At 45.6% G+C, this 20,192-nt stretch overlaps 1 protein-coding gene across 8 annotated transcripts in view; it reads right to left on the bottom strand.

Annotated features, from left to right (window-relative positions):
• The window catches only part of celf2 (cugbp, Elav-like family member 2), a 235,934-nt gene that overhangs the window by 163,863 nt on the left and 51,879 nt on the right, over window positions 1-20,192 (bottom strand). For all 8 annotated transcript variants that reach the window (XM_080491978.1, XM_080491976.1, XM_080491975.1 and 5 more), the window contains exon 2: window positions 19,592-19,627. In XM_080491978.1, coding sequence (XP_080348104.1) covers window positions 19,592-19,627 — 36 coding nt within the window. The remainder of the gene's footprint in view (window positions 1-19,591; window positions 19,628-20,192) is intronic.

The raw sequence follows: 20,192 nt of genomic DNA, 5'->3' as shown, positions 1-20,192 counted from the left end.
TCGTTTTGAAAAAGAGAAAGAGAGAAAAAGGGATACAGTCAGGATTGAGAGTTGAAAGAGAATAGGGTGTCTGTTGTTGGACCGTCTCTGGAGGAGGGACGCTTCTTCCTCGACATCATCTCTCCCCTACTTCTTCTTTTTTTTGTCTCCACCACTGAAGTTCATCCCTTGAATTTGTTCCTACATTGGGTAAATAATCTCACAGAAAACAGAGATAGGTTTTGGTAAATGTCCAACGCAGCTTCGGTTCACTGGATTTCTTCAAATACGTCTGAATCCCCTCTCTGTTTACAAAACCACAGCCAGTATTGATTTAAAAAAAAAAAAAAATGTTTGTATAAGTTACTTGAGTCAACCGAATTCCCCCAGGAGTACGATGAGTTCCCCGTCCCTCGGGAGGAGCTGATGTCCAATAGGATGAATTGTGGGTTTAGATTATCGCCCCTTGTGGTCACATAGGGATGTAATGGGAATAAGAGTAACACTGTTTTATTGTTCGTTAAAGATAGTTTTTTTTTTTTTAATGTGAACTCTTTCAGGTGGATTAGAAAGTTTCAAAAAATTAGGAGGCAGTGCAGCGCTTTGACTTTACTGGCAAATAAATAGAATATGGAACAGTTCTTTTCTCTTCTGTGTCAATTTCTATTGTTTCTATTTTAGAGATTTCACGTCTGAGATGCATACTTGCCTAACTGTAGGTCACGGAAAGTTGTTGTAAGGTTGAAAAATGTTCTTCGCTAAACTTGAGGATACCAAAATTTTAATAAGAGAAGACCCGCCGATGCCCTGCAACGCTGCAACTCCTGACACCAACAAGGAAAAAGACGATAAACTATACATATTCATGTACATGTGGGTGGAATAACAGAAAAAAAATGTAAATTAGCTGAAAGGCAAGCACAACAACTCTCTGATAAATAGTGTACATAAATAAAAATAACTGAAATGTGAATGAAGTCAAATGTGAACGACTCCAGAACAGCGAGATATTCAATTTATACACAGAAGGAAAGCTGTTAACGGCTATTTTTGTTTGCTGATATTTCAGCTTTAACGGCTGGTCCCGGACACAATGCTGCTCGCGCAGCGGGAGGAGGCGAGCTGAATGGAGAGGAAGACGGAAAGACAGAGAAAGAGAGAGAAAAAAAACAGAGAGAAAAAAGAGAGAAAAAGAGAAGTACAGGGACTGGCGGTGACGCTCGACTGGGCAAACAGTTGCAGGCAAAGCGGTGAGAAATCTCCCGCCATCGACCAACAACACGGAGGCGGAGAGTCCAGGTAGGAGGCTCCAACCTGTGAGACGTCAAATCTGCTCAATGAATGGGTGAGCCAGCACCTCTACACCCCCCTACCCCTACCCCCACACCCACCCCCCCAACCAGCACACACACACACACACACACACACACACACACACACACACACACACACCCACACACACACACGTGTAGTGCCACAGCAACAATGCCACACCTTGGCTGGAAGTGTAACAATGCATGGAGCCAGCATCTGGGTCAAGAAAGCAGGCATGTGTGTGTGTGTGTGTGTGTGTGTGTGTGTGTGTGTGTGTGTGTGTGTGTGTGTGTGTGTGTACCTCAGCAGCAGCTCGTCTGCGCCTGCAGGAGGGGGGCAGCACGCCTCATCCACACTCCCTCTCCCCACAAAGCCCAGCTCGGGCGAGTGCTCCAACATCACACACAAACAAATGAACCTTATCAGGACGACAAGCTGCACTCTCTCTGCTTCTCGTCCTCTTCTCCTTCTTTATTTCTCTCTTTTCTTTATTTCCTCCGCCCCCCAGAGCTGCTGGTCGTTTCCAACAGGCTCCGTCTCTTGCCTTGTTCCTCTCAGCCTCTTTGCCGTTGTTCCCTTTTTCTCTCACGCAGAAACAAGCGCTCCCTCCCTCTTTCTCTTTACCCCCCACCACACCCCCCGCCCCCCCACCCCTTTCCCCTCGCTCTCACTCTGGTGAAGCAGCAGAGCAGTGGAGACCCCGCTGGCTTGCCTAGCTGAAGTAATCCCCTGTGACAGCTCAGCTCATGTTGTTATGTTGTGGGCCTATTTGAGTCTAATACTACAGCTCTGGAACAAGCTCGCCCCAGTCCAGCTCTGGCCCGCCTGCCTGCCTGCATGGCCACTGGGCACGGCCCAGTCCGGCACCGCGCCACGCCAACAATGCCCACCATTCGCATTTAGTGCCAATCATCTCCTCGCGGTTTGGCACGGGAGGGGGGGGGGGGGGGGGGGGGGGGTGTTCAAACCAGCCGTAACCGAGCGGTGCCACCTTTCCATGAAGTTTTTCTGAGGTAAACACGTCGCGTGCACCAGTGAAGTCGGTGGACGGAGGCCAAGTTCAACATCGAGTCAAACGGATGATGCACAATTTAGGCCCCGTTTACACGAAAACGTTTCAAGAGAAAACACCTTGTTTTTGCAATTTCGTTTGTGTGTTTCGTTTTAGAACGACGTCAGAAACAGTGAAAACGATGCAGTTCGCATGTCATGCCACTAGTTGGCACTATTTGTTGTTTTTGTAATGAAACTACACACACATGAACAATCCGCTCTAAACATCTACAACGTGAGAACACGGGCATTTTAGTGGACAGACGACCAAGTTGAATTGTTATTGTGGAGAACATGGACTGGGAGTCATGACACGATGTTCTGATTGTCCAGCTACTGAGCATGTGCAGAACTACTAGTTACTATAGTAACTATTACTACCAGCATTGAGACGAGACCCGTGCATTTCCATTTTACTTTCTTTACGTTTTCAAAAAGTTCAACCTTGTGAGCCATTTTCAAAAAGCTGCATCTTCAGTGACTTCGACCAACGTTGCCATGGAAACAGACCCCCAAAACATAATGAAAAGTTTTGCATTTTCACTTGAATTTGTTTCTGTGGAAACAGAGAACATGAAAAGCCCCAATAAAATACATGAATATATCATAGATAGTGTAGTTAAAGTGTAAACTTTAAGGTCATCCTCAAAATCTGCCACAGAAATCAACAAACGTTGATATTTCTAGCGGATGCTGTAACATCAAAGGCCTATGGTGCTCACCCCTTAAATACTACAGGGACTCATGAAAGAATTCATTCACATAGTAGACCAGGACTGTCAAACATGAGACCCGTGATCCAAAACCGGCCCGCAAGAGGGAGAGTTTGTAAAAACAGCCACAATGTAACAGCTGTAGGAGAAGTTTTTCTCGACATTTCACTGTATTTTGAAGCAGATTGCAGTCATTGTCGGTAGTAATTGTTTGGTTTTTGCAGAAATATAGACGTTTTCATAGCGTATACTCACAACAAAGAAAAACTTTGAAAGTTTGAATTTAAAGGTTATTATAGCACTATTTTACCGGTCCAGCCCACTCAAGTTGTATGTGGCCCCTGAACTAATATGTGTTTGACCCGTGATTTTGCTTCTGAGCGTTAACCAACTTGTAATTTGACACCAGCCTCATTGTTTGCATCCTCTGCTGTCGGTCCAAATGAGTCTTTCAAAAAGAAATGCATTTTAATTTATGGAAATCAGCGAAAATCTCAGTTTCACTCATTTATAATCAAATGTATGACTAATAGAATCCTGATTATCACCAGCTCCCGGTTAGAGTTTACCTTAAAGCTACTTTATTTGCATGATTTGAGTCCCCCCCACCCCCCCACCCCCTCCGAGATGTCCTACTCTAACTGCACCTCCAGGGAGCTTCAGCTCGTCTCCGGAGAGACGGCCCGGTCCAGAGACGTCGCACCCGGAAAGACGAAGCCCAGACAGGCATGTCTCAGAGAGTGGCCCTCCCGAAGGAGGCTCTGCCGGATCGGGCTCCGTATACCTGGCACATCACAGGCCCTCCTCCCCATAGGAGGCTGGAGCTGAAGACACAGGCAGGGAGCTGCTGATTAAAAATTCATCTCTCTGTTTATTATGATTTATGCATGTTTCACTGAGCCAGGAACGAAAAAGAGAGGAGAGGAGAACAGCTTCATTAGTGCATATTGTGCGTATGTGTGTGGGTATTATGCCGATGCCTGTTTGTGCACTGTGTGTGTGGCTAGCTGGCAGGTGGGGGATAGTTAAAATTATGGATCGTACGTGAGCTTCATTAGAATGTTTGGCATACGGGGCAAACTCGTCTGTCTTCACAAAACACCTGCATTTCGCTGAAAAACAACAACAATTGAAATCCTAAATTATCCGGCGCGCACGGGTTATCTGCATTAAAATGCAGCCGACACTTTTGCTAACTTCTAACTTAATTACCCATTTCCGCCTCCGTTGTTTACCATTCAGAGTCGGATCGGCCTCTCACTGCACTCTGTTTCAGCCAAAGCTGATGGCAGGCGTGCGATGGTGACAAATACTCAGCGCAGGGAAAAAGTGGCAAATCAAGAGCATGTAACCAAATGTAGAAGTACTGAGCCCCGTTATAATGGTGATTCCCTTTTAAAAAGCCCAACAGATGCTGCAGCCACTCATCATATGTCGGTTACTGTTCACAGCATAATAATATAGATCGCCAGAGCTGTGATGCGTTTAAGCTGCAAATGCCGACGAAAACAGTGATAATTCGTCGCTCATGCTTTGTTTTGCTCATAATCCTGCAAGCATCTGGTTATTAAAAGTGCACCCAAGATCGTTTCCGTCCTTTATTCTCCATTTAAGGAAAATATTTAGAAACAGTAATTCTCATACGACACGATGTCTGAAAAATACATTATGCAGAAATCAGATCAGCTTTAAAAGTCTTTAAATGGGATAAACGGTTCCTATTCACAATTTTAACAAATTTGAGACCTGAGCTGAGATATCGCTGATGCTGCCATGAGAGAGAGCTAATTAGCATTAGCCTCATAGCCACACCGTTTAGTAAAAACACCCATAATGCAACAGCTCTCAGGTTTTTGGACTTTTTGCTGTATTTTCCTTTATAAAAAATGGCTTTATGTTGACATTTTTGTGACTAATTGCTATCAAAACGTATAGTCGGAGCCACAACAAAGAAAAACTTTACAGTTTAAAGGTTATTTTGGCACTATTTTTATCTGGCCAGCCCACTCAGGATGAAACTGTTCGACACTCCTGTCGTATATGAGTATTCACACGCTATAAACAACCGCTGTATTGCTCTGTAACGTCTTATTTGCGCAAACGCACAGTAAACGTAAGTTACAGAAAGGCATTGGGTATACATTTAAAAACTTGAATGACTTTTATGTGGCCAATACCAAACAAAATTCCAAAAAAAAATGACGTTACCAAACATTATCAGATACATTAGGAAGGGTTGAGAGAATAGAACGGATTTATTATCAATTCCAGAGGGAATCTGTCGCTCCGTCCATCCGATGGGGGCAGTTTGGGGTTCAGGGTCTTGATCAAGGGCTCTCTTGCGGGCCGATTTCGGCCCACGGGCCTTATGTTTGACGCCCCAGATCGAATCGCTTCGCTCTGCGGTGAAACTGAAGTGACGCAGGAGCGGGGCTTAAGGAAACCTGCAGGGTCGCGGATGTTTAGGTCCAACAACCATCACCACCACTTGATTGCTTCCTTATCTCGACAGCGTGTCGGCGGGGTCACGCGACGCCGCGTGTTTTTTGCCCTTTTCCCGCCTCGTCCCCTCGCTCCGCCGCTCGCTCCGCCGCTCGCCGGAATCACACGGCGGGTCGGGTTAGCAAACGTGAGCGCTCTGTATGCAAGCCCGACACGAGGACAGGAACGTGTCGACAACGTCAGAGAGCCGCCCGACCCGGGGCGCTTTTCATCCGGAATCGCTTTTCCTTCTCCGTATCCGACATTTAGTGAAAACGTCTCTTTGGGTTTGGAGGAGAAAAAAAAAAAAAAAAAAAGCTGCTCACACTGTGCGGGCTTTATTACACTTTTTATTGATCCAATCACTGGACAACAGCTGACATGAAGGTCGCACAACAGTCAAAGTGTTAAACCAATAAGGGGAAAACTGGAGACAAGCTGCCACAAACTGGCTTAACTTTTCAAACGTGAGCCAAAGCGCAGGTGAAAAATTACACTGTCTATACACACGGATACAGTGTAGAAAATACTCCAATTAGGCTTTTTTAATACAGCTTATGTCTTAGCTGTCTTCCAATGCTCACTGGTTCCGTCATCTGTAAGGCACACTGAACTTAAAAAGGAGCCGTCTGAAGACTAATAGATAAAGATAAAAGAGAAACTGAAAAAGCAGCATTTCAACTGCTTGTTTTTGTTCATCGAACCAAAAGCTTCAATTAATTCTTTAAATAAGTGTATGGAGGGAAAATATGATCTGAGTGGAGTTGACTTTCAGCCCTTTAGACAATGGATCCTCCTGTCAGCAGGTGTACCATCCAATAAATATCCTGATTCATCTTTTTTTTCCCTGCAGGTCATTAATTATTGATCTATTAATGTAAGTTGAAATCAATTCTGACAATAGAAATGGATTCAATGATGAATATTTCTTTGAAAAATAGTAACTAAAGCATGGGTGTTTTGAGATCTCTGTTCACACCACGGCGGCGCTTGGAGTGACTGAAAACCAACATATGTGCAAGCGCCCCACTGATGGAGTAACTAGTTCTTTTGCTCAGTAGAAACAAGAACAATGTTTCCTCCATCGTGTCACGACTCCCAGTCCAGATTCTCCTGGGACTTGGTAGTTTTATAGTTGACAGTCACCGTAATAACAGTCCAACTTGGTCGTCTGTCCACTACAATGTCCGTGTTCTCCCAGTGTTAATGATTAGAGCGGATTGATCCCTGTCAGCAGGTGTGTGTGGTCTCATTACAAAAACAACCGACAGCGCCAACTCTTGGCTCGACATGAAAACTACATTGTCCTTCAAAATGAATCTGAAACGGAAAAATGTTTTCACTTGCATTGTTGTATTGTAAGATACTGGTGAAAGTCCAGGGTATACACAGGCTTAAACCCACTGTTGTTTCAGTGAGCATCACGTACGCCCTCTTCCAAATCCCCCATGATGCACCACTCGGCAGTATCTTTTGAGGACGACAAAGCCACGACCAGCCCCGCGTTGCCTTGAATTGGCAGCGTTCACTGATTTCATTGGTTAGTATCCATGTCTACTTTGCATTACCACAGAAATACTGCTAATCAATAAACTACGTGACAACAAGCAAACAATATGGACGAATTTTCACTAAAGAGTCGTCTTATCACTGTTTGTTTTAAAAAGATGGTCTGCCTCTTCCCCAGGGATTACCGTACCGCTGGGTGTGGCCTTGAACAGTACATCCATCACAGAGCACCAAAAACCCCAACGCACAACCAGGAGTCCTTTCTCCTCACTCATTAACCTCACCACTGAGGTATATCCTGTTCAATATGAATTAATTCGGTGTTAATTGGCTGCTTGAGTCGACTTTGTCTCTTGTTATAGGCAGTTTCTTAGTGTTCCTTGATGGTTCCCCGTTTTTTTTTGGTTTTTTTTAGTTTATAAATGGAGGAAATCACCAGGGAGCAACAGGAAGAACTCTTAGTAATCCCAAATTTAGCAGCAAGTTTTCTTTTTTTTCCCCGCGATATCGTCCCCCTTCTGAAGACGAGCGTGCGGTTTTTGTCAATCGCGGGGGAAAGCGTGCACGAGCGCTGGCGCTGACATGGCGGTAACTTGAGGCCACGGCACGAAGCAAGCAGCCTCAGTCTCTTTTAAATTGTGTTTACAATTTAATGACCTATTTGTGTTGCTTTCTGCCGAGCCGAGCGAGCCCCCCCCCCCCCCCCCAACCACCCCCCAACCCGCCCCTCTTTGTGTCTCTCGCTCCCTAACACACTCTGACAGCAAAAGGTCAATGCCCATTGGCTACATGGGGGGCACTGAAGAGGGGGGGGGGGGTAACGTGCGGGGCATGGTAATGGTGAAGACGCCGGATGCGTTTGGTCCCAAAAAGAAGGCAGGAACCTGAGCAGGATCAAAAGAAAGGAGAGTTTGAGGATGGAGCGAGGCCAGACCCCCGACCGCTGAATGCCGACTTCACTGTCTGGCGGGTTTTAGTTGCCTGGCAAATGTAAGAGGTGGGACTTGGCGGAAAGCAGATCTGCATGTCGGAGACAGACAGCGAGACCCGGAGACGGTCGGTGGTGAGCGGCCCGGTTTGGTCTGTGAGCCGGCGTTCTGCTGAGCTTGGCTTCACATTAATAAAAGAGGGATTACTAAAGTCTGCAGGCTCCTCTCAGGCCCCTCTCCAGCCGAGAGCCCGGGCGTGGGTCGGCTCTCTCCGCCCCCGCCCTCCTCCCCGCCATCCGTCCTTTTCTTACTGCCACTCGGCATGCTGCTCACGTCCGTCTCATTCAAAAAAAAAAAAAAAAAAACACTCATCTGCTTTTCCTTCTGTCTGTCACCTTTCCATTTCTCTCACACTAAGTACAGGAAAAAGAAATGGAGGGTGTGTGTGTGTGGGAGGGGGGTGGGTACCAAAACACGGATAAATTATTTAGATTTTATTTCTCTGCCAAAGAGAAAAGGGGAAAAATGCTTGACTCTGCAGTTTAAAAGAAAAGGGGGGAAAAAAGAAAAAGGGAGGAGGAGGAGGAGGAGGAGGAGGAGTGAGAAATAAAAATTGCATTAGATACAAGATTCTGCAATCAGCACCCGGCGATATGAAGAATTAATCTTATCTTACACCGGCACACACCACCAAGAAGGAGAGCGCCACCAAAGACTTGGGAGATGACAACGGGACAAATTCGCCTTTCCATTACGCCGCCATTCATCCATTGTGACGGCGGACACCTCGCGATAAGCGGGACGTATTGTTGCCGTTGACAATGTCATTATGGGACAGTAAACAAGCGAGGCAGCCGAGGGTTCGGGGATGAACCGGGCGGGGGCCACAAAGGTCACCCAGACAATCTGGAGTGAAAGGATGCAAGACCCCGTGGGAGAGATAAGGCTCTCCTTCTTCTTCATCTTCATCAGTCCCCTCTCTTTTTATCCTCCTCCTCCTCCTCTCTCTCTCTCCAGACCCAAGGACGGGCATATGCTTAGAACAAAGCCCCGGCACTGCCGCGTAATCAACTCCTCTGTACTCCGACAGCAGCAACACAATCTTCCCTGGAGGTCATCCTCGGGAAGAGGCTTAGGAGGCAGAACGGCGGCGGGATCACGGGCTATTAAGATGGGAAAATGGGATGACATTCACCCGGCCTCCCATCCCGATTTCCTCCACTAAACACTATGTTTGTATACGTGAACAAAGAGTGCCGCCTGAATGAAGCCTAACAGGTGCTTGGAAGTTGTTTTATGCAGCTGTGGTCTTGTATCCGTGGGAATTTATCGTAAACGACATTCTCGCTCGCTCAGCTGAAGCCGTGCTGCAGAACTGTAATGTGTATTTCACAATCGAGGTCTTTTATTTAAACCTGTTGGGAAAAACTCACATGATCCATACAGATCAGTCAGTCTGTGAGGCTGTGGTCAAATCAAAAGCACTCGTGAAATGATTTTCCTGGTTACTTTACTTACTAAATACACATAGTCCAAAGATATGCATCTACGCCATACATTAAAAAAAAGACGATAACGGTAGCCCTCTAGTGGCCGTAGTAATTATGACAGAAGCAATGAAGAAACGGAACGTAGTTTAAGCTCCAAATAAGATGTTGTTTTTAAATGGAAACGTAAACCTTCCGTTGCGTTTTGGGGGTCTCTTTACACGACGGCGGTACTTGGAGCCACTAAAAGCGAAATTTTTTTGAAAATGGCTCCCAAAGTGGAAGTTTTTGAAAAACGCTTCGACGCCATGGAAACAGAGGAAAATGCAACTTTTTTGAAACACTGCTACTGGTCCTGCACACCACGGCCGTAGTAACTAGTCGTTCTGCACATGCTCAGTAGCTGGACAATCAGAAGAATGTTTCCTTCGGTGTGCCACGACTCCCAGTCCAGATTCTCCTGGATTTGGTCGTTTTATATTTGACAGTCAGCGTAATAATGATCGGACTTGGTCGTCTGTCCATAGGAATGTCTGTGTTCTTCCATTGTTAATGTTTAGAGGGGTTTGTTCTCTACTGTATGTGTGTTTGGTTTCAGTACCCGCGTTGGCTGGATGCATGTAAGCTCAGACCTTCAATCTAGCGGCCTCGGAAAATCACATTATAAAGCTTTAATCTAAAGCTGCTTAATTGACTTATTTTTGACAAACAGCATCGTCAAACAGTTACAACCTTAAGAGTGTAGATTTGCTCACCGTGACAAAGAAATGCTTAATTTGTCAACCACAGGTCAAACCTTCATATTCAGCCCTTGTTTGGTTCGATGTTTCAACAATGTGCCGCAACTTACAAGGCCAGTATTTCTCCTGGAGAGTGGCTTTGCCCAGGAGGAGCCAAATTAGAAAATATCTTCTGGTGTGCAGTTTTAAATCAAACAGGCTGGATGGTATCCAGCAGCAGAGCTGACAGAGCTTTACATCAGCCACAAACCGACACTCTCACTCATCGGCGCTCACTCCCAGCAGGCCGGCTGAACGTGGAGGTGGCAGGAGTGGTCCTGTTTCCATTTGCAGACATTAGCACGGGGAGATTAATTTGTCCCTTTCCATTAGGTGGGAAAGCAGCTGTCATGGCTGCTCAATTATCCCTTAACAAAAAGAAAAACACACAAACACACAGGAGCCATCAAAATAATAGGCATGGTATGGATGCATACGTGCAGGTATTGTTTGCATCTCGCGGAGGAGTGCGCGGGGTCATGTGCGACTGTATTTCCCCGTCGGCTAATTAACGGCAGAAATCTGCATTTCTCCACGTCTAATATCCGGCGACTCAGCACCAGAACAGAGCGAAAAGAGACGACATGAGAGAGGAGAGGTAGAGAAAGAGGGAAGAAGCGAGAAAGAGAGATAAAGGTTGTTGTTGTGTTTAGACTTGCCGTCTTTCCTGCCGCTCTCTCCTCTTTTGTGAAGATTTCGACTTCATTAGAATTATAATGAACATCAGCGAGGCTTGCTGAAATATTTTTGGCTCCTTGAAATAATAAATGAATGCACAAGCAAATCAATTCAAAGTCTTCCCATTATGCCTGTTTTCTGGGTCGTATACAACGCGCATAATGGGCCACGCTATAGACACGCGGCATCGCACGGCGGCCGCGATAATGCAGCTAAAATTAGAGGATCGTTTGTCATCATTCCCAACGTGGTCACACTCTGTAAAATCAATTTGAGGTCCACGGCGTCATCGGAGGGACGTATTGACGGACGGCAAGACGGAGCCGATGTTAACACTACAGTCATGAGGAATGTTTGCTGTGTGTGTGTGTGTGTGTGTGTGTGTGTGTGTGTGTGTGTGTGTGTGTGTGTGTGTGTGTGTGTGTGTGTGTGTGTGTGTGTGTGTGTGTGTGTGTGTGTGTGTGTGTGTGTGTGTGGCTGTCGTGCTTCGCCGGTGCGATGATGTTGCTGTGTAGTGAGACTCGCTAATTGGCTCACCTGTCTCTCAGCCATCTGGAGCCTCTCAAAAAAAAAAAAAAAAAAAAGAAACGTCACACCGAGTTCCCCCAACATCACACACACACACACATACACACACACACACACACACACACACACACACACACACACACACACAGAAGCATGGGAAAAGACAAACCTGCAAATGAGCTAATTCAAAGAAAAATCCGACAATCCAGACATAAACCTCGCACATTCTTCCACACTGCAGTCCGTCGTGCGCCCAGCAGTAGGATCGTATGGTAATAATCACAAAATGCCTCAGAATTAACGTGTTAATGAGTCATTACCGCGTTTCTGCCGGGGCCGAAGTTCTGGGATGCGCATGCAATCAGCGGCTGGAGCAATCAGGGCTGAATTATAAATGCACGTTGGTATTGTTTTAGGAAATCACTGGAAAGAGGACGCACACCCACAAGTTCCACTTTCATCCCGCCTCAGAGAGCATCAGCTGGAGGAGGGAAACATCATCCCAGAAAACCCTGCGGCAAAAGCGCCTGTGTGCGTGAGCGTGAGCGCGTGCGTGTGCTTGGATGGATGTGCTCTCGTACGAGCGGTGCATGATGGAGGTGTGTGTCAATATGTATTTGCAGAGTGATTTGCATGTTTATGCAAACGGGATAGTGATTGATAATATCTTCCTCGTACAATAATGATGATTTGAATAATGAAAAAAAAACTAAAGAGTGATGGCCGGTTACATCAAACATTACTACTTAACTGACAAGTCACAAGGCGTCACCCAAAATAACTCAACTCAAATTCTTTCAATTAAAAAAACTGACATGGTTTTAAAGGTTTAAGTACAAACATGATTTCTACTTAAAGTTCACAAACCATCAAATAACCTAAATGGCTTTTAATAGTGCACAAATGTTCAATATCATGAAAAAAAGAACATTATACCAAAATCTCAAATAGTAAATTACAAACAGTTTGAAAATGTCTATTTCTAAGTATAACAGCTACTCTATAATATGTTATGATGAATAAATCATCTGATGAAGTATAATGGAAAAAGTATAAATATAAATGAAAACATTTAGGAATTTCATAAAGAATCCATATCATTAATTGTTGGAAAAACGCAGGAGTGATAAAAGTGTGTGTGTGTGTGTGTGTGTGTGTGTGTGTGTGTGTGTGTGTGTGTGTGTGTGTGTGTGTGTGTGTGTGTGTGTGTGTGTGTGTTTAATTCTCTCAGTCCCCAATGTGTTCCAGGTCAGTGGTCTGAATCACACATACAGAAGCCAGCCCCTCCTGGGCCACTGTATGTTCACCTGCCACCCAGTGTGTGTGTGTGTGTGTGTGTGTGTGTGTGTGTGTGTGTGTGTGCGTGTGTGTGTGTGCATGTTCCACAAATTGAACCCCTGTGTCACTCAAAGAGAGAGAGAGAGAGAGAGAGAGAGAGAGAGAGAAGCAATGCTCTTGAGAGAAAGAGGACACATTGTGAAGGAAGATCACACACACACACACACACACACACACACACACACACACACACACACACACACACACACACACACACACACACACACACACACACACGGGCGCTGCGTCCCCTCCCCGTCATTAGCGGTTCTTCATAATTCATGTGTTTGGATGAAAAATGGATGAACAGCGAGCATGACACCAGCATAGCCTCCCACAATTAAAGACCCAATGAGAATGTTAATTCCCCTTTGCCTGCTGTGACAGTTTGGGAGCGGCAGGCAGACGGGGAACTGTGGCAGACCAGATACAGACCCGATGGAGAAGCAAAAAGAGGTGGAGGGGAAAACTACTCTTCGGGCCCTGTTTACTCCGCAATGTGAAAGTGAAAACAAAAGACTTCTGTTGTGTTTTGAGCGCGTCCGTTTGTCAGGTCTCCCCCTGTCCCACACATCCCGTCTGTGTGTGTTTGTGATGTGCGTCTGCTGCTCTTGTGCTTCCCCCCCCTCATGTTTCTAATTATCCCTCCTTAGTGTGTCAATTACCCTGATGTGATTCACCTGTGTCTCCTCCCTTCCCCCAAGTATAAGGCCACAATTACACGTACCTGGGTTTTTACAAAAGCGGACATTTCTCCCTCTACCTTTAAAAAATATATATATATATTAATTTACACGCACCAGCATATACACCTGGTTCAGAGCTGCTATGAGCATGCCAAACCTGTAGGAGGCAGTGTAGCAAGAAGCAAGAAGCCATGATAGCCAATCAGAATCCTGGAAAGAAACACCACGTCACGAATTGTGATGTAAATATCCACCTTCCCCTCTTTAGATGCAAACAGAGACACTGATTTTATCCAGATCTCCACCGTGGCCTACATTCCTCTGCATTTTTCCTTGTGTTCTCTGTTCTCTTGGATTCTGGATCTGTCTTTGACCGTCCACTTGGATCGGCCCTCTGGACAACCTTTGCCTTCGTGAAATGAAAATAGACTCCGGTCTTTGTAAGTCTGCTCTTGGGTCCACCGCGTTCCGTGACACCATTTACACGACAACGGTGGTCGGAGCCACTGAAGAAAAAGAAATCAACTTTCTGAGAACGGTGGAACGTTTTGAAAGTGCTCCGCCTCCGTTGTCATGTAAACCTGGAGACACGCAAAAAACCTTTCCGAAGCAAAAACGCGTTTTCACTTGAAACGTTGTCGTGTCAACAGGTCCTCAATGTCGCCACACACAGGTGGCAGCTTCCTAATACTTTGAAGCAGGGGTGTCAAACACATTTTGGTCCAGGGCCCAATTTTATCTGGTAAAATAGTGCCATCATAACTTTACCCTTGAGCAATTCGAGATCCAGTATTATCATGAGTGAATGCAGTTGAATACCTATTGCGGTGGCTGCTGATGGTCGGGATAGTGGAAGGGAAGTGTTCTTGATAAAGCTTCAACTAACAAACAAGATGACAGCTTTCTCTCTCTCTCTCTCTCTCTCTCTCTCTCTCAACACGCTTTACTTCTTTCCGGTGCAGAAGACACAGAAGACAAGATTTTATCATCACACTGTGATGCCCCTGCTTAGACCCCCCCCCCCCCCCCGGAGAGGCCCGGCCAACTGGGACGAGGCCTTAAGTTCAACCAAGGAGCAGCTGGAGAGACAATGTCTCTCCGTTGACCTGGGAACTTCTCGGGTTCCCACAGGATGGAGACGAAGGAGGAAGACCAAGTGGACGGGGTTTTTCTTCTCTCCGTGTGACTGCTTTGACCTCTCAGTGGACCAACTGGGTGAAAAGATTTAGAAAGAGCTCTGATGTTGGCCTGCGTGTGTGTGTGTGTGTGTGTGTGTGTGTGTGTGTGTGTGTGTGTGTGTGTGTGTGTGTGTGTGTGTGTGTGTGTGTGTGTGTGTGTGTGTGTGTGTGTGTGTGTGTAAACCTGCGGAAAAGTCATAAATTGGTGACACTTCGTCAATCATGTGGCCACTTCAAATCATTTTGCCGACTTTACATCAGAAATCCTCTCTTCGAGGACCTTGTACAAATATGCCTGCCAATGGTTGGGAAATCGCTGAAGATTAAAATGCGATGGAACCTTTTCAATGCACACACCTGTGCCCCTGCTGAGAATTACCGGACATAACCTAACAACCACCGGATAGTTGGATTCTGCTCCATGGCAGATTGTGACCTGATGATGATGCGTCATCCAGCCTCATTCAGAAACCCTCCGGTGTTTAAAAAGATTCGTTCGCCAGACTAATTGAGGCCCACATTCGACTATTTGTGTCCATGCAAACACAACTTGTTGAATTCTTTATAGGTCCCGGCGTAACACACACACACACACACACCGCTAGACAGAAACACACGATGCCAACATTTCTAGCACTTCTTCTTGGAGACTGTTGTCTTTTCACCCCGGAGGCAGTTTTTCAACTATACTAAGAGTATACGGTACACGAGGCTGCAACTAGGAGAGTAAGAGGCACAGGGGCCCCACTTCTCAGGCCTGTGAGATCATCGTAATGTTTTCATATGAAAATGTGAATCATTATCCTGATTGGCAAAAAGGCCTTTTATGAGTCTTTATTTTTACTATCCCTGTAAGTTCTCGCGGCGAAGGGATAAATGAACAAATATCTCGTTTTTCGAAAGCGCGCCTTCCACTCCGCAGCCCTCGTTGGATATTTCCTCGCTTGGGGATAAATTAAAAACGCAGGAAGGAGGCTTTAACACTGATAACTGTCTGTCAGAGAGAGAGAGAGCGAGAGAGAGAGAGAGAGAGAGAGAGAGAGAGAGCGAGAGAGCGAGAGAGAGAGAGAGAGAGAGCGAGAGAGAGAGCGAGAGAGAGAGAGAGAGAGAATACTTTAAGCTGGTGTCTTCTGACTGCAGTCAGCCACTTCCCGTCTCATAAATATTCAGATGTGGGAATACTTGAGGGGTTGTAAAGGAGGGGGGGGGGGGGACTAGAAGCAGCGCATCAGGCAGCCACCGTAGCGAGGGACCGCTGTTGTCATGTGGCAGCCAGGGAGGCAATAACGGACGCAGCGTACCGGGACGCCACATTGTGCGAATCCCTGTAATTACAGTCTCTGCTGTCTATTCGGGGCTCGGGCTTTGTAAAGAGGAAAGCGAGGGTGCGCTTGTGCGTCCTACGCACACCTGCAGCCCGCCACGTCGGAGAGAGGAGCCGCGGGGCCTTCGGAGAGCCGCTGTGTCCGCGCGACTCATAAACTCCCGCTATTCGTGTACTAATCGATGCTTGTTTTGTCGCGGCAGGAGTTCGTGCATCAGCGGAGTCTCGGGGAGGTCGTGTCGGAGCCGACGGCGGGTTCAGGGCTCGTAATGGCCGGCGCTGAAAGGCGTTGGTGGAGCCTCGGTGGCTAATTATCAGCTGCTGCACCTTCAAAAGAACATTATCAGGACAAAGACCTGCAATTATACACACTCACGCACACCATCCCTTTATCACCCCTGTTTCTGGCATTCAACTCTTTCTCCTGCCGAACGGTCTCCTTCTATCCTTCTTGATTGTCGCTGCCCTCTCCATCTTCTCTATACCTCCTTTTCAATCTTCTCCCCACGACTTCCTTGACCCCCCTTTTCCTCCAGCTTGTTTCCCCATCGCTCCCCGATCATCCCATTTCCTACCCTGTCGTCTTTTCCAGCTTCTCTTGTTTCATGTTTTGCTATCTCTCTCTCTCTCTCTCTCTCTCTCTCTCTCTCTCTCTCCTCCTCCTCCTCGCCCCTCTTCTTCCTCCTGGCCCAAAACAGACACTTAAATAACGAGCCGGGTGTCAGTCAAACCGCCAGAGAGCTTCATTAGAGGAGGAGAGCGCACAGGATCAAATTACACGCCCAGTACTGTTTTGTGTGTGTGTGTGTGTGTGTGTGTGTGTGTGTGTGTGTGTGTGTGTGTGTGTGTGTGTGTGTGTGTGTGTGTGTGTGTGTGTGTGTGTGTGTGTTTGCAGGGGATTGTGGGGGGTCGGCGGCGGCGGCGGTGATGGTGGTGGTTGTGAAGGCAGAGAGGAAGTAAACACACGTTCCGGGATGACGCAGCTGTGTGGCGGATTAGAGTGTAAAGCACAGCGCTCGTTCATCTGCGTGTGTGTGTGTGTGTGTTTGTGTGTGTGTGTGTGTTTGTGTGTGTGTGTGTGAGTGTGTGTGTGTGTGCGTGCGTGCGGGCGTGCGTGCGCTCGAGCGAGCTCATGCGACAGTCACAGCCTCGCCTATTTTCTCCAATCAGGGAGAAAAACAAAAGCAAACTATTTTGCCTAATTATTCACAGCCACAGTCGTCGTCTCCTTCTCTTCCTCCCATGTTTATTTTTTTTTTATATTCTTTTTTTTTCCCTTCCCCTCCGCCGGCGCTCTGTGCTGGATCTTGTTTTCCATCTGAGCTGATTTACCTGCTGTGTTTGCCTGTGAAGGCGCAGCTTTCGACGGTGACTACATAAAGAATCCAGGATTAAAAATCAATAACATCCAAGTCTGCTCTGGGAAAAGGATGAAAACTTTTGGAAAATTGATCATGGGCACACCACATCTCACTTTTCAATAATAGCAAGAGTGAGGTGCAAATTTTGGAGGAAAAAAATGTTATTCACTGCAGTGTTTACCAGTATTTCTTATGTCATAGATCCTGGATCGCTTCATGTACCTTGTAAAACTGTACAAGTACAGTGTGTCACACAGGTTGTGACACTACTTCTGCCTCACAAGTCAAAGTCTGTTTTCATGATAAAGTAGTCTTCGTCTCGCCTCGACCACAACTTGGAGAAAGTTGGTATCATAGATGGTTAGAGTTGTACACCAACAAGGTCCATCTTAAATTACAGCCGAAACAAGTTGATTTGTGCAAAATACTCTGCAATGTCAGGAAAGCTACCTCAATGTGTACGCCCCAAAAACTTCCCCAAACAATGTGCAGAAACCAAATCAGCTAATGGATCTGTGTGAAAAGATCTCCTTGAAAGCCGAACCGACAAGCAATCAAGCTCAAAGGAGATTGGTTTCCAGGGGGAGGGATCTATTCCTGACTCGTTTCAGACTCTTCTGGGATATCATGTTATGCAGATGATACCAAATTGTCTCCGTGGGGGAAACTACACAAAAGAATTATGAGAATTTGGTTTTGAAATGCACATTTTTGGGGGGTTTTGTACGTTCATTGAATATATCGACATAAAAGATACCAATCTTTAAAAAAACATCAACTCAGTTTAGACAGGCTGATTATATTTTGTCATGAAAAAATCTTTTCGGAAATTTAGCAAAAGAACAAATAAATATTGTTTAATTTCCTAAAACATGTCTATGTCTTTGTGAAATCTTGCCAACTGGGTAAATATGTTACTTCAAATTAGACGGAAATGCTCTGGATTACCCTGAGAGAATACTCTTAAATCTGTTGTTGTGTGACTTTCCTCCGAGCCGACACCAATGGAGACACTAACGGCATCTTGCCTTAGACATTAAAGGGAAATCCAGCTAGTTGAATTAAACTGGAGTCGTCCTTTAAAAGGTACAGAGTTATTTAAATAATACTACATCAGTGGTCGGGCACGATTCGCCTCATTAAAATCGCATATTCTTTACATTATTTCTGAGTGTTTCACAAATATACCACAAGTTTTTAAATGGGTTTCTTACTTTCGAGGGAGCCATTAGATTCAGTTCATTTCACCACGGAATAAAGAATCAGCTCACAGAGACTTAAAACTCGCTCAGGATATGTAATTCATCACTGCAAACGTTTCATCATCTCCCATCTTTTGTGTTTTGGTGCTTTCTGCTATATTGTAGAGGGAAATAAAGACTTTAAAGGAGCAAAAGTCACAATTTCCACCACAAAACATTTATCTTGCTTTTATTGTTTGTCGGCTGGATATATTCCTCTTGTAGCGCGCTTTATAAAAGCAGCGCTTCTAGGTAACCCGCTCTGAAATCCCGGAGTGTCCTTGAACGCAGCCATGACCACACTTTGAGCTACGTCTGCTGATTCATTACGGATCCGATAAATGTTTATGAGACGTTATGTTATTAGGCCCTTTGTTAGATAACCGGTCATTAACACTCACTTTTGTAGCTCATGCCAAATATAATATTTATTGACACTGCAACAGGAAGCATTACCTGGATCATAAAGTATTAAAGTGAATTGCAAATTTTTATGAGTTGAAATAGATCAGACAAAACTTGTTCCCACTCATGTCTTGCCCTTTTTCTCTCTGTATTGAGAGGAATGGACTGAAAGCTGATAGTGTTCAGGGCAGGATATTCATCCTTTTCCTGTTAACTACGCCTCAGATGAGAAATAGGTGCTGCTATTTTAAGATTGGCCCTTATTTAAACCTTCTTCTCCCTCCCCTCGCTTGATCTGTCGCTCTGTCGCCGAAGGGTTTAGTTTAATGACCCTCCTCGGCCATAGATCTGCAGCGCGTCACATCTTTCCCTTCCAATTTCCCTTCTCTCCTTCCCTTCATGTCTCTCTCTCTCTGCACACGACGTCCTCTCATCTTCCTCCCCCGTCCTTCCTCGGACACCCGCCCACCCTGACACCACCGCGGCGCTGATGCAGCCGCCACTTGGCCTGAAGCCTGGAGACCACATGCTTCATCGCAGACGAGGCCAAAGGGAAGAGAATGGAAGTGGGGGGAAAATGAAAGTAGGAGAATAAAGGATGACCATACCTTTGTATCGGTCCAGAGAGGTCGCTCGCGTCCTGCCTGCAACAAAAGAGGAAAGATATTTATGAAAAAACTCCAAATTAAAAGATGCATTTTATGTTGAAAATGACTTTAACAAGTAAAAGAATCTTTGCAATCATGTCGTGTTTCAGACCCTTGATTGTCATTTTACGCCGACGATCCTCTATTGTCCGAATGGAAGGAAAAGTCAATGCTTGACGCAATGAATCAATACAATTTCCACTAAATGACAGTTTCTCTGGTTCAGCCAGTCTTATTTGATTTAGTGTTATCATGACATCATTCAATACCTCCAAATCCCAAAAAGTATCGACACAATTTGAGTACGCTCTGCTGATCTTTACTGGCGTTTTCCAATTAACAGCACTCACCGTTATATCACTACAATTAAGTTAATTTTGCCTTCAGTTTGTTCACAAGTGTTTCGCTTCTCTTCTCTTCGGGCAATTAGGTCTTACAAAATACCTTTGAACGCCGTTGAAACATGTCGAATGTATGTTGGAAAAACCTAATTTCCTGAAACGTAGAAAAGCAAACGAGATACTTTCATATCTTTCTCTTGTCCCTGTCTCCTCATTTTTTA

The sequence above is a fragment of the Lipophrys pholis genome (assembly GCF_963383615.2).
Source record: "Lipophrys pholis genome assembly, chromosome: 22".
In the NCBI taxonomy this organism is placed as follows: domain Eukaryota; kingdom Metazoa; phylum Chordata; class Actinopteri; order Blenniiformes; family Blenniidae; genus Lipophrys; species Lipophrys pholis.
Note: the sequence above shows the minus strand (reverse complement) of the source record. Positions and strands in the feature narration are given on the sequence as shown.